Source organism: Balaenoptera ricei, chromosome 7, assembly GCF_028023285.1.
Source record: "Balaenoptera ricei isolate mBalRic1 chromosome 7, mBalRic1.hap2, whole genome shotgun sequence".
NCBI lineage: Eukaryota > Metazoa > Chordata > Mammalia > Artiodactyla > Balaenopteridae > Balaenoptera > Balaenoptera ricei.
Window position 1 is genome coordinate 1,848,548 of NC_082645.1, and position 14,174 is coordinate 1,862,721.

The 14,174-nt window shown below is 54.8% G+C and overlaps 1 protein-coding gene across 7 annotated transcripts in view; it reads right to left on the minus strand.

Annotated features, from left to right (window-relative positions):
- The window catches only part of MGAT5 (alpha-1,6-mannosylglycoprotein 6-beta-N-acetylglucosaminyltransferase), a 363,475-nt gene that overhangs the window by 4,897 nt on the left and 344,404 nt on the right, over positions 1-14,174 (minus strand). For 6 of the 7 annotated variants that reach the window (XM_059927613.1, XM_059927614.1, XM_059927611.1 and 3 more), the window contains 2 exons: positions 8,037-8,194; positions 291-876 (listed from right to left, as the gene is read on the minus strand). In XM_059927613.1, the coding sequence (XP_059783596.1) occupies positions 678-876; positions 8,037-8,194 (357 nt within the window). In that variant the 3' untranslated portion in view covers positions 291-677. Of the gene's footprint in view, positions 1-290; positions 877-8,036; positions 8,195-14,174 lie in introns of those variants that run through there. The other variant, XM_059927612.1, reaches the window with a different exon arrangement.

Sequence of the window (14,174 nt, forward strand, 5' to 3'; positions counted from 1 at the left end):
GAAAGAGCACGGCCTCCGAGCCTGTCCCCTAGCTGCCGTCTGGCAAGCGCACAAGATTTGTTCTGTTCTGCCACCATCCACTTTGAGGAGCTAGGTCCCCATAGCTGCCCCTAAGCATGCCATCAACCCCACAGCGCACCCTGCCCAAAGCAGACAGAAGTAATATTATAGTGAAGGTGGACGGCCAACAGTGGAAAATCGAAGAAGCTACAAGACACGTGATCAATCCCTCTCTGCCCTCCCCAGCTCCCCCTCCCTCCCTCCCACCCAAATAAATAAGTTAATGGGTTTAGGAATGTTCCCATACGAAGTTCTTTCCAACTAGCCCAAATCCTCCTCTGGTTTTGTTTCATTTAAAGGAACCTTGAGATTCTCTTTCTACCCCGGAGCAGCTGCACAGACAGTCTCCCTGCAGTAGCTCCTCCAAAATTAAAAACGAATTTGTGCCAGGAGAAGCCGGGCGCCCGGCCTGATGCCGACTCTCGTTTTGTTTTGGTGAGAACTCCGCTGAGATGCTCCGACCGCAGCGGGACCAACACCAAATCGAGGCCTCCCGCCAAAAGAGTTCAGGCTCTGGCGAGAGTCCCTGGATGATTTCTGCCCACCGGCCTTGCCCCGATGGGGCTGGAGCCACCGTCTTCCCCAGGAGAGTGCGTGCGGGGCCGAGCCGGAGGCTGCTAGAGACAGTCTTTACAGAGGGCCACCTGGCCCTTGATGAAGTCCCGGCAGGGGCAGATCCTCCGGTGCCTGGGGTGGGCGCCGGCACAGCTGAACAGCAGGAGGTCACCTTGAAACACACAGTGCTTGCTCTTGGGGTCGAAGGAGGGCACCACGATGTCCTTGGCCACCTCTGAGCTTTGGCAGGTCACCTCGTACCTTGCGGGGGAGAGAAAGGGGTTAGAGATGCAGGGGTCGTCCTCGTCCCAGGCGTGGGGAGCTTGTTCGGGCATCCTGCAGTAGAAATGAAATGTCAGCCAGCCTCTGACCCAGCCATTCTCACCTCGGGAAATCCAGGCTCGAGAAAGGCATGCGTGTGCCTGGACATGTGTGTGGGGCTATGTGTTCAAGGCTGCTTAGCGAAGCACTGTCTGTAATGGAGACAAACTGGAAATAACCTGAATACTCAGCAAGTGGGAAATGGCTGAGTCAACTACGGCTCATCTGTACCATCAGAGTTACATGCAGCCCTTGACAGAGGAGAGGTGGAAATGCGAGCATTAGCGTGAGAGCTGTCCTCAGGAGAGAGGGGGAGAGAGGGGAGGGAGAGAGAGAGAAGGGAGGGAGAGGGAGAGAGGGGAGGGAGAGAGAGAGAGGGGAGGGAGAGAGAGAGAGGGGAGGGGGAGAGGAGGGAGAGGGAGAGAGGGAGAGGGAGAGAGAGAGGGGAGGGAGAGAGGAGGGAGAGAGGGAGAGGGAGAGAGGGGAGGGAGAGGGAGAGAGAGAGAGGGGAGGGAGAGAGGAGGGAGAGGGAGAGAGGGAGAGGGAGAGAGAGAGAGGGGAGGGAGAGAGGAGGGAGAGAGGGAGAGAGAGAGGGGAGGGAGAGAGGAGGGAGAGGGAGAGAGGGAGAGAGAGAGAGAGAGGGGAGGGAGAGGGAGAGAGGGGAGGGAGAGAGAGAGAGGGGAGGGAGAGAGAGAGAGAGGGGAGGGAGAGAGAGAGAGAGGGAGAGGGAGAGAGAGAGAGGGGAGGGAGAGGGAGAGAGGGGAGGGAGAGAGAGAGAGGGGAGGGAGAGAGAGAGAGGGGAGGGGGAGAGGAGGGAGAGGGAGAGAGGGAGAGGGAGAGAGAGAGAGGGGAGGGAGAGAGGAGGGAGAGAGGGAGAGGGAGAGAGGGGAGGGAGAGGGAGAGAGAGAGAGGGGAGGGAGAGAGGAGGGAGAGGGAGAGAGGGAGAGGGAGAGAGAGAGAGGGGAGGGAGAGAGGAGGGAGAGAGGGAGAGAGAGAGGGGAGGGAGAGGGAGAGAGGGGAGGGGGAGAGAGAGAGGGGAGGGAGAGAGGAGGGAGAGGGAGAGAGGGAGAGAGAGAGAGAGGGGAGGGAGAGGGAGAGAGGGGAGGGAGAGAGAGAGAGGGGAGGGAGAGAGAGAGGGGAGGGAGAGAGAGAGAGAGGGAGAGGGAGAGAGAGAGAGGGGAGGGAGAGGGAGAGAGGGGAGGGAGAGAGAGAGAGGGGAGGGAGAGAGAGAGAGGGGAGGGAGAGGAGAGAGGGGAGGGAGAGAGAGAGAGGGGAGGGAGAGAGAGAGAGGGGAGGGAGAGAGGAGGGAGAGAGGGAGAGGGAGAGAGAGGAGGGAGAGGGAGAGAGGGGAGGGGGAGGGGAAGGGAGAGAGGGGAGGGAGAGAGGGGAGGGAGAGGGGGAGAGAGAGAGAGAGAGAGACAGAGGGAGAGAGGAGAGGGAGAGGGGAGGGAGAGAGAGAGACAGAGGGAGAGAGGGGAGGGGGAGGGAGAGAGAGAGAGAGACAGAGGGAGAGAGGAGAGGGAGAGAGGAGGGAGAGGGAGAGAGAGAGAGACAGAGGGAGAGAGGGGGAGGGAGAGAGAAAGGAGAGGGAGAGGGGAGGGAGAGAGGAAGAGAGAGGGGAGAGAGAGGGAGAGAGAGGGGAGGGAGAGAGAGAGAGAGGGGAGGGGGAGAGAGAGAGAGGGGAGGGAGAGAAAGAGAGAGAGGGGGAGGTGGGGAGAGAGGGGGAGGAGAGAAGTCATGAAAGACTACACACTAAAGACTTAACAATGTTTACTTCTGAGGAGTGAGACTGGGGGAAAGATACGCATTATTTACGTGTTTTTAAAAACTAGTTTAATTTTCTCAATTAATGGCTTAAGATACCCCTGTTATGTGGCCTTAGTCCCACTGGAGAGCAGTCAGACGGTCTCCTGGGGAAGGTGCCGTCCTGGACCTGAGTCACTGGACCTTGGATGACGGTGGCAATAGTAACACCCCCGCCCCAGCCCTGTCCCAGCTTGAGGTTTCTGGGTGCGCAGAGCAGGGACTGAATCATCCAGGTCTGTGTTCTTGCTCCTGTGCCATAGTCTCCCAACAGGTGAATTGTCTGTGGGCTGGAGACCGCTGTGGCTTTGCTTTCTCAGCCTGGGACCACTGCCTGGGGGGGGGGGGGTGCGAAGGAGAACCGGATGTTTCTGTTTCCAACAGTGTTGGCCTCATTTCAAAGAAGAGCCACATAAGTTCTCCTCTTACCTGGGGTACCTGGGTCCTACCTGTACCCCACATGCCTGGTGGGGACCAGTTCAGAGAAGGTGGTAAAGGAGGGCCAGACAGATCTGGGTTTGAGTCCTGGCTTCATCTCTTATAAGCTGTGTGGCCCTGCACCAATGACTGAGCCTCTCTGTGGCTCAGTTTCCTCTTCTGTGAAATGGGGATAAAGAAGCCTTACCTCACAGGGAAGGTCCAGGGATTAAATTAATGCTTATAGAGAAGCTGTCAGAGTCTAGCTCTGGGAAGTACTCAACACACGAGAACTATCATGATTACCATCATCACCTGGCCCCGGAAGACGCTGGCTGGGCTATGCCACCTTCCTCCCTTGCCCAACAGTGTGAATTTACACACTTGCCAACCATCTCTATTTTGCTTTGTTCACGGAAGTCTTGATTCTTGCTGATAGGGAGGGGATCTGGATGTGGAACCTGAGGTTTCCTGCTGCCTCTGGAAAGCCTCCAAGTGTTGGGGGAAGAGCATCTGGCGCCCCCATTACTCCTGCACCCTCTTTTCCCTTCCTCCCGCCAACTAACTGCCGGGACCCACCCGCCCTCCTGCCAGTGTTAATCTGGTGGTTCCCAGCGCACCTGCTGGGGCTTCTGGTGAGCTCTCTGCGGCTGCCTGGGCACCAGGAGGGCAGCACCGGCCCATCTTGCTGCTGCAGTCACCAGGGAGCTCTGTGACTTCTCTAAGTGGCCCGATACCCCTTGACGTTAGGTAAGCCAGCTGGGAGACGGAGGCACCCAGAGGGCATGGCGAGGGCAGGGCGTGGAGGTCTTACGGGTTTCCTAAAGGAAACCTGAGTCAGAGGCAGGGGCTGCCAGCTCCTTCACAGGACACTCCTCCTGGCCAACACAAAAAGGGGTCTCCAGAGCTCCACTGTGCATGAAAAGTGGCCATATGGAACGTGGCACTGGGATCCAGATTTATGCTTATGCTATTTATTTATTTAGGTGAATTACAGCAGCTGCTGTGTCTTAACTCAAGCCATCTGCCTGGTACATTGCTCCTCAGGAGCGTGGAAATCTCCACCACTCATCTCAGACCCCGAGGCAAGGGGGAGAATCGTCAGGAGCCAGGAAGAAACCCTCCTGCTCCTGCCCCTGGTCTCCTGGACTCAGACTCCAGGCCCAGCCTCCTGGGGTGCGAGCACGTGCGCCCATGACCACGAGGCTGCAACAGCAGCGGCCAGGCCGATGCCCAGAGATGACCACGAAGCACTCAAGCAGCAGGTGGTCCCCGGAGCCACAGGGGACCTGTCCCCAGGCAGCTCCCCAGAGGTTCAGCTGGGGGGCGCCGGAGCCACCCATGGGTGTGACCCAACCCCCTACCCCGGAGAGCTTTCCCTTCTGTTAGCTGCAGGTCTCCGTCCCACAAGCCCCGGGCGGTCGGGAAGGCCCCTCCAGCATCCTTGCTGAGCTAGTGAGCCACAGTCCTCAGGTGCTGCCGAGGAGACCTTCCCGATGGCTGGAGCGCATCCTCAAGCTCCGCCGTGGTCCCTCGCCTCTTCGGGGCGTGCGTGTCGCTGTTTCTGCCTCTCTGTTCCGGGGATGTCTGCGTCGCACACACGCGTGCGCACACACACACGCGTGTGCACACGCACACACATGCGCGCGCGTACACACACACACTCCCCGCTCAGACCTGTGGCCCAGTGTGCTGTTTCCTTTCTGTGGGCCCCTGTGGTCCTCACCTCTCTCCGGCTGGCCTCAATGGCTTCTCTCACAGGATGGGAGCTGGGGCTTCCGAGGCCCCTCTGCCCTTAGTGTAGAGTTTATAGCTCTTGAAGAAGAAGAGAAGGGCCAAGCCCCCCTTCCCGTGGGGCTGCCTATTTCCTGAGCGGAGAGAAGCCGCCCACCCCTGCCCCGACGCAGACCCACTCAGGATGAAGGGACGGAAGCAGGGCCCACCGGCAGCTCTTACTCCGTCCCCCCGCCCCATCCTCCTTGGCCCCGCCCCGTATCCACCACGTCGCCCCGAGCTCCCTCGGCACCACTCTGACTCAGGGCCACCTCCCTGCTCCGAAGGTGCCCACGTGCTCACAGAGCAGGCCACTCCACACTCAATCAATTAATATTTTAGAAGATACAACTTGTAAAAGTCGCAACATTGAGAAGGAAGCCTGCCGCTAACGCACGTTCCTATTTCGGAAGCCGAGGTGCGCCCGCCCTGGGTCCCAGCAGCCCGGACTCCGGCTCTTCCTGGGGCCTCTGTCCTCCGGCCCCTCCGGCCCTGGTCCGGGTCAGGTTGGGTCCCACCCGAATCATGCATGCTCCGTGCACGGGAGTTTGTGGTCGCCTCGCCATCACTCCCACCCACCACGCCCTGCCTGACTCCCCGATTCAAGACGACAGCACGGGACGCTCCAAAGGGCTCTGCTTAAGTCACATCAAGTCACACTGCATAGCGAGGACAGGCCGGGGACACCCAAAGACGGAGAGGAGCTTAAACTCAGAGCCAGGCCCCAAGCCGGAGAAGAAAAAGCGGCAGCTCGCTGCTACCCGGCCACGAACACGGAGAAGCCAGGAGCGCCTCACTGAAGAGGTTTCAACAGACGCGCCGGGGCGCCGGGGCTTCGCGACGTTAGCGGTATTCACAAATGCAGAGGCAAGGCATTCACCAGGGCTCTTGCGCGCAGAAAACTAACGTCGGGCGGCTCTACAGGGGATGGCGTGGGAGGGGCCGTTTAGTAATCCCACGGCACAGGGCCTGGCGCAGGACCGCCCGGCACCAAGGCCTTCTGGTCTCTGGGCTCAGCTTGGTAGACGGGGGCTGGGCAGGGAGGTGGCAGGGCACTGGCGTTTCTGGTCTCAGCCTGGTGGCCTCGGGCCTGCCCCACTGCCCAAGCGCTCTGCAAGCCAGGGCTTTTCTGCTCTGCCTGCAGCACCAGCTGCATATTCTCTCACCATTACCCGGGATGTCCCCATCTCACAGGTGAGGGCACTGATGGGGACAGAGGAAACTGGTGCCTTGGCTCCCCGCCCTGTGCCTCCGCGGGACCTAGCCCTGGGCCCTGCAGACGGGCGGGCTGTGGCGGGCCCCGTGCTCTCTGAGAGCGAGCCCCGCGAGCCCCGCCTCCGGCCTGGCCAGAAGGCCGGTGCTGGGAGGGTCCCATCCGGGTTCCCTCCTCCAGAGCTGGGGCAGGGGCTGCACGGAGACAGTTCTGTGTAGACGGTCTGCAGTCTGCCCCCAGTGCATCCAGACTTCCGATCAAACAGAGGGAGACACTCGGGGTTCCCAGGAAGCCACTTTGCTATGGGAGCCGTCTGCAAAAGGGGCGAGTGGCAAGCTCCCCCCGGACCTAGAATTTGGGATACGTGCTCTGGAGATGGAAGCTTCTGGCACCATCAGAGGCCTTCCATAGACGTCAGACCAGTACTCCCTCTCACGGGGCTTCACTGGCTGCAGAGCGGGCCGCCACCCGACTCCGCTGGCCTGGCCTTTATCCTGACGGTGGAATCGAGGCCACCTGTGATCCAGGTCTTCCCGTAAAAAGAACGAGAAAAAACAGCATCGCCCACAGCCCTACTCAGGAGAGCATCCCCGTAGGCGCGATGCTAGAGACCACGCTCTCTCTCTAAAAAGGGTTTTATAGCACGCTTGAAGGTAATAAGACTTACAGGCAGGATCGGGCCAGCTCAGACCACTGGGCACGGATAAGCACAGCGGCCAACCATGCTCTAAAAGGGCGTGAAGCCACAACAGGGACCGGCAAGCCTCGAGCCCTGAGTCCACTCTGTGCCTTATTATTATTATTACTATTATCTTTTTGGGTGGGGGGGTATGGCAGGCAGGATCTTAGTTCCCTGACCAGGGATCGAACCTGTGCCCCCCCCCCCCGGCAGTGGAAGCGTGGAGTCCTAACCGTTGGACTTCCAGGGAAGTCCCCACTCTGTTCCTTAAACATCCTCTTCAAGACTGGGGCAGAACCACAGCTCTGCGGAGTATCTGGGGTTGAGATAGCAAATCCCTCAGGGGAAAACACCACATTAGAGTTCTTAAGGTGGGGAGGAGGTGACAGGTAATTAACCAGGTTGTGGCCCAGGGAGGGTGTGATAAATATCAGGGCACAGGTTCAGCACTGACAGGGGGCATGAGTCAGAGGCCAGAAGAAACTTCATATGGAAATCTGGAAAGTGCAAACACCAAACTCAAAATGCCACTGCAAAGGGAAATGAATGGTGTGACCGCAAGTAACACAAGCAGCACGAGAAAAGAAAGCCCAGCAACAGAGAAGGTCTCTCCTGGTTCACTCTGGCCTGTGATCCCAGTTCTGCACCCGCACCCCTGCTCAGGGACCCGGCAAAGCCAGGCCTGCTCACACCCTCAAAGGGGCTGGAATAGAGTGCAAAAGGAGATGGGGCTGCAGGAGGGGAAGGAGGCAGGGAAATTTGCTGCGGGCAGTTCTGTGCTAGCTCCCTGCCCATATTTTTCATTCCTTCCAGACTCCCTGACTCTGGGGACCTGGCTACAGCCAGGGGACCTCAGGGGCGGGTCCGTCCGTGCTTGTGGTTCTGTGTCCATCTCGGCTCCTTGGGTACCAATTAGCAAACTGAACACCTCCCGCCATCTCCAAGCCCCGACTTCCCGTTATTTATGCAAACAAAACACCCCTATTCGAGTTCTAAATATATCAGCAGGCCAGGTGACCTCATCTACTTAACAATAAAAGCACTGGGCCAACTTTCTCTGGGTGGAGGGGGGCGGTGGGGTCATGCTATAACCTTTTCCACATCTTATTCCAACAGCCCACGAGCCTAGAAAGGAAAACCTTATCCCTCTCAACCCAGCTCTAACCCAGAGGCGAGCTGGAGGCTGAGCCGCCTCTCCCGGGCTCCAGCACTTACTTCAGCAAGTCCTTGTCCTTGTTGAGATGCTGGAAGAAGGAAGGCTCGCAGATAAGCTGTTTCTCCTGACACACCTGCTTGCAGGACTGCCCGGGCTCAGCAAGCTTTACCTGCAGGGCACTCAGGGGCGGCCACATCACTTGCCCATGGCAGAAGTCCTAGAATGACAAAGAAACCATCAGCCAAGGGACCAGGGATGCAAGTGGGGGGTCCCCAGTCTGCCAACGAGTCCCAACAAGGGGGGCGGGCACCTGGTCACGGGAGAGCAGTGAGGGGCAGGAGGCAAGACCAGACAGACTTGGGTTGGAACCCGGCTCAGCTAGCACACGGTCTTGGCCTCGGTCTTCACCTCTACCTACCAGCTTTCTGTGCACAGCACTGTGTCTGCCAGTAACGGGGGCTATTCACTTGTAACGCCACCTACAATGATGCAATCGAGCTAAAGCCTCCACGCTTGAAAGCCCATCTCCAGATCCACCTTCACCAGCTGTTCTATTCCCTCCGCCCTAATTCCAAAGACATTTTCAGTGTCTACCTAATTTGGCGGTTACCTAATATGACACTGTTGTGTGAGTGCTGGTTTCAACTGTGGGAAGCAAAGGAGCACAGCAAGGAGTCTGCAGGCATCTGGGATAGAACCTATTGCGGGGTCGTGGTCTTGACAGAGGCTCAGTGCTTGTTGGTTGAAAACAACTGTAACACACAAATTCAACGGCTAGAGAAACAGCCTGAGGATGTGTGATAGGAGGTCAAGTAAGCTGGTACCCTATGCAAGGAGGGGTGCCCCGAGGCATGGAAGGTGGGGGCATGCTCAGGATGGGGCTGGGTGGTCATTCCTAGGATCTAGAGGGTGCGCAGGAAATTAACACATCCAAGGAAGTCACGGGCGGGGAGGACCAGGAAGTAACCTGTGCAGCATGGTGAACGGGCAGCCTAGTTATGAAGCTGAGTGTTGAGGAGAAAGACGAAGTGGGACCAGGGAAAGGGCAGGTGAGGAGTGGGAACTCTCTCTGCCCTGGGACCCCAGCTTTCATCTCAGCTGTGCTCGGAGCGACCCTGAATAGGTCCTGAGGGTGGAAACTCATGCACCACTGGCAACCAGAGCTTGCTCTGCTTGCACGATGTTGATGGAACCCTAGTAAAATTCTTCTGAATCCCTGGGCTGCCCAACCTGCAGAAGATGACGTCAGGGCAGGACCCCTGAAGAGCCATGTTTGTGTAACTTTTTGGGGGGGGGGGCTAGCCCTCAGGGGTACCCAGTGGTTAGGGTTCGGATCCTGGGCTCTGAATCCCACTTGTAGGAATTCACCCCAGACGTATGGGACACATTGGGCAAAGAAACCTACACAGGACACAGGAATCCCAGCAGTATTGTTAGAAGAGAAGCAAAAGACTTGAAACAACCTAAAGGCTGTATTTGAACAGGTAACTGATTAGATACAAAGAATACCAAAAAATGCAACAGGTTCCAATGTGCTGACATGGAAACATCCCCAGGACATACTGAGAAAGAAAAGAAACAGGTTGAAGGCTGGTGTATAGTGTGTTTCCATTTGTGTTGATACGTATAGACTAAACAATCACGCCTGTGTTCCTGCAAGAATATCTCTGGTGCCACTGAGGAGGGGAAACGGGTACCAGGGTCAGGAATGGTCAGGAAATTTACTTTTAAATGTATGTCCTTCTGGAATATTCTCTCTTTCCTCCTGCCTACTTTCTCTCCTCTGCATGGATGAGGGGCTGATTAATCACATCAGGCTTTCAGAACCGGTGCTGGCAGGGGAAGGTTCCATACCCCCCGTCGGTCACGTGGAGAATTGCAGGAGGGCCGGGCCCTGCTGGGTCCCTGAGCAGTGAGGTGGGTGCAGCCCCAGAACGCAGACCAGAGCTGCATCTGTGGGGGGCCCTTCTGGGCTGCTCGCATTTTTCTCTTTTAAACCTCAGCTTCCTCCTTAGAAAAATGCAGACAATGATACTGATGATTTCCTATGGCTTCTGCCTCTCTCCACCTCCTTTCTGAAGGAGGTGACGCTGTTACACGTTAAGGAAGGTAAACGGCAGGTAGGCTTCTACTCCAGTCTCCTCAAATCGGTGCTTGAGACCCCACCAGTAAGGAGAACCCGCCATCGTTCCCCACCTCACTCGATCCTGCGATGCAGGGATGCACGTGCTTGAACCTGAGTGGTTAGGCTCAAAGGTTAACTAACAAATCCTTCACTGCACGTAGTCGGGAAACCTAGAGCCTGGATTCGTATCAGCTGAAAACAAAAGATTCCAGAAGGGTCTAATAATTCAGAGATGATAGAAACGCACTGGATTATTTAAAGATAATAGGATCCAGTTTACTCTTTTGCAAGTGACAGAGTAAGCAGTCTTCCCTATCCCACAGCCCTGGGCGTGACCACAGGCAGGCCACTCCCTGGGCAGGAAGACGTCCTCTGACTCCTCAGATTCATGATGATCTTGAGCATAAGCCACGGACTTGCTAAGGCGCGGGCAGCGAAATAACTTGGGTCTAGACACCGTTACTAAGGGTGACAGCATGACTGCAGACCCGGGGCACCCTGAGTGGGAACCCTGAGTGTTCACTGGCGGCCACTGCTCTCTAACCTGGCAGCACATGGAAACGTACTGGCTGGCCTTTGGTACTCTGTCCATCAAACTGGTAGGAAAACACACAACGATCAACATAGTTATTGCTGATCAAAGCTGAGCGGGTGCGTGGATATTTGGAAAAGGTTAAGTGTTTTTTTCTTGTTTGTTTTTTTTGTTAGTTTTCCTGGCTGGCTACTGCAAGCAACTTTGCCTATAACCCCTTAGGAGAAATCTGAAAACCTCTACAGCCTTTAAGCATTACAACAAAGAGAGTCAAGATCCAGTGGACACAAAGGCTACTGTGTGACTGTGTGGGGGAAATCTAGATCGTTGCACAGCCATGATGGCTGAAGGCTCCAACTCTGGCTTTTATAGCCTGGTGAGAACACTGCAGAATGTCTCTCCTTACATGACATCTACAGGCAGTTAGCACCGAGGGTAGCATCTCTACACCTGTTGAGTTTGGCAGACTCTTACGAAACTTGGCTTCTTATTTATCGTGAGCCTTGTGTGGTCATGTGAAGTAGTCCGAGGGGTAAAACCAGAACGAGGAGGAAGATTCTGCCACGTTAGAATAGGAGGTGATGCGGCCAAGGAAGGCACTTCAAGTCTGAGACCCGGATGTGAGGCTTGGCCTCACCAGGGCGGGGCTCTGGGTATACTGCTCGGTCCGGTCCTGCCTCCGTGGCTTGTCTGTAGAGAGCGATGCTCACAGACTGTGGGTGACGGAGCTGAGCTGAAGGCTGCAGACAGCAGGGGCTCCCCTAACGCTCATCGCCCTCCTCTTGTCCCTCTGCAGAGGCGCTGCCTGCGCCCTGCATTGGGGTTTGGAGGCGCTGCCGCACTGGCATCTGTAGAAGCAGGGGCAGCCCTGGGTAGATGGAGCCCTCCGCCTCATCCTGAGCAGGGCAGGATGGCTCTGCGAGGTCTGCAGGAGGGCAAGTGCCTCAAAGCTACGCTGCGGGGCAGATCTGCCCCACCTGCTCATTTCAATAAACTGTTGCAGGCGCCCTCTCTGAGGTTCCCTTCATCAGGTGAGCTCAGCTCAATTACACATGAACTCTTAGGCCCCGGTCACTCTTGCTTGTGGCTCACCGGGGGCTGGTCTGGCATCCTCTCAGTACTCTGTTTCAGGGGCCAGTAGGATCAGAAGTAGTGAAAATATGTTGGTGAGAATGTATACTGGTGCAGCCATTATGAAAAACAGTATGGAGGTTATTCAAAAAACTAGAGTTGCCATACGATCCAGCAATCCCATTCCTGGGCATATATCTGGAGAAAACTCTAATTCAAAAACATATATGCACCCCAATGTTCACAGCGGCACTATTTACAATAGCCAAGACATGGAAGCAACCTAAGTGTCCATCGACAGATGAATGGATAAAGAAATTGTGGTTGGTAGATAGATAGGTAGATATGGATACAGATATAGGAATACTACTCAGCCACGAAAAAGAATGAAATAATGCCATTTGTAACAATATGGATGGACCTAGAGGTTCTCATACTAAGTGAAGTAAGTCAGACAAAGACAAAAACCATATGATACCATTTATGTGTGTAATCTAAAATATGACACAGATGAACTTATCTATGAAACAGAAACAGACTCACAGACATAGAGTAGACTGGTGGTCGCCAAGGGGGAGGTGGGCGGAAGAAGGATGGATTGGGAGCTTGGGATTAGCAGATGCAGACTATTATATGTATGTATAACTGAATCACTTTGCTGTACACCAGAAACTAACACAACAATGTAAATCAACGAAACTTCAATAAAATAAATTAAAAAAAAAAAAAAGAAATGGTGAAAAGAGCAGCAGGCCCTTCTTAAGGCTTGGTGAACCATCTGGAAAGCCTGAAGGTGATAAAATTGAACAGATGGAGGCCTGAAGGTGTCCTTAGTCAGTATGACACCAGGTAAGGCAGGAGGGAGTGGGGATCTGAGTCATGATTCTGACCCCCAGCTAGGAGACTTTATAGACGCCCCTCAAGCTCTCTCTGTCCACTTTCACATCTAAAATGGAGAAACTATCACTTGTCCTTATGTAACTCCTGTGAGATAAAAAAAAAAAAGAGGTGACTCTTAAGAAGGCACCTATAGATGTTAAAGATAATATTCCAAGGTAGACCATTATTTGCTGCCAGGGTCCAGAGGGAAAAGTTGAGTTGCCTGGATTATATATGACAATCACCCACAAGGGCCATCCCTTTGCCCAGTTGCTTGAGGGGCACAACTGACACAGCAGCCCGTCATAAGCCTCTTCTCACCCCCAGGTGCCAGCCCCGCTGGCTGCTCGCGGAAAGCTGGAGGTCCTCTGTTTCACTCAACCTCAGCACCGGCTGTCAGGGCAATGCCGACATGCCTTGTCTCCTTGTTTGCTCGCTCACTCATTCATTTGTCCATTCAATAAAATACTTGCTAAGACGCAGAAAAGCATAAGGGTTTGGAGCTCGAACTGCTATGGTTTGAATCACAGCCTCTCCATCTAGCAGCTGAGTGCTCCTGGCTAGCTCCAGAATTGTTCTTTGCCTCAGTTTCCTCAACTGTGAAAGGAAGAATACATCAACTGCCACCTCATAGAGCTGTCGAGGGGATTAAATTAATTATAATGTGTAAAGTGCTCAGAAAAATGCCTGATAACTATAACACCATGGGTTGGCCCTTCTAGGCCTTGGGGGTGACTTGGTGAAAAAAAAAAAAAAAAAAAAAAAAGGAACCAAAAACAAAACACCTGCCTTTATAGAGCTTATTTTCAGTGAGGGAGACAGAGAAACAATGTAAATCAATTATATGTAACATATTAAAGGTGATAATTGCTCTAAATGAGAATGAAGTGAGGAAAAGGAATCGGGACTGTTGGGGAAGAGGGTATTCAGATAAGTCATCACTGAGAAGGTGACATTCGAGAAAAGACCCGAGGAAGTAAAGGCGTGAGCCAGGCAAGTATGTGGGAAGGACATAATAGGCAGAGGCAAACCAAGATCGGAGGCTCTGACGACGAAGCTTCTAGCAGGCTCCAGGAGGAGCAGGGAGTTGCAAGCAGCTTGAGCAGTGTGTGCATGCTGGGGCCGGACATGGGAGGAGATGGGGTCTGGGAGGTCCCGGGGGTCAGAGTACCCAGAGCTTTGGGGGCCCATGCAAAGCCTTGGCGCTTTTCCTTGGAGTGAGATAGAAGCTACTGGAGAGTTCTGGGCAGAGGAGTGACTGAGCTGAGAACGGAGGGCAGGAGAAGAAGCAGAAGCAGAGAGACGGGAAGCCACGCCACAGTGGGGAGAGAGGCAACGGCCTCAGGCCAGACCCACATCTTTGTCCAATGAACCTCCATGAAATGCTCATGTCATAGGGTGGCTTTGAAGGTTTTCTCATGCATCCATTCAAAACTTGACAAATGATCATTAAAGCCTATGCTGGGTGCTGGAAATAAGAACGTGGATGAGACAGAGTCTCCGGGTTCAAAGACTCCATCTAGCAAGAGAGGCTGGCATTTAAAAAATTACAGAACAGTACAAAACAGATGTCCAAACAGGATGTAAAGG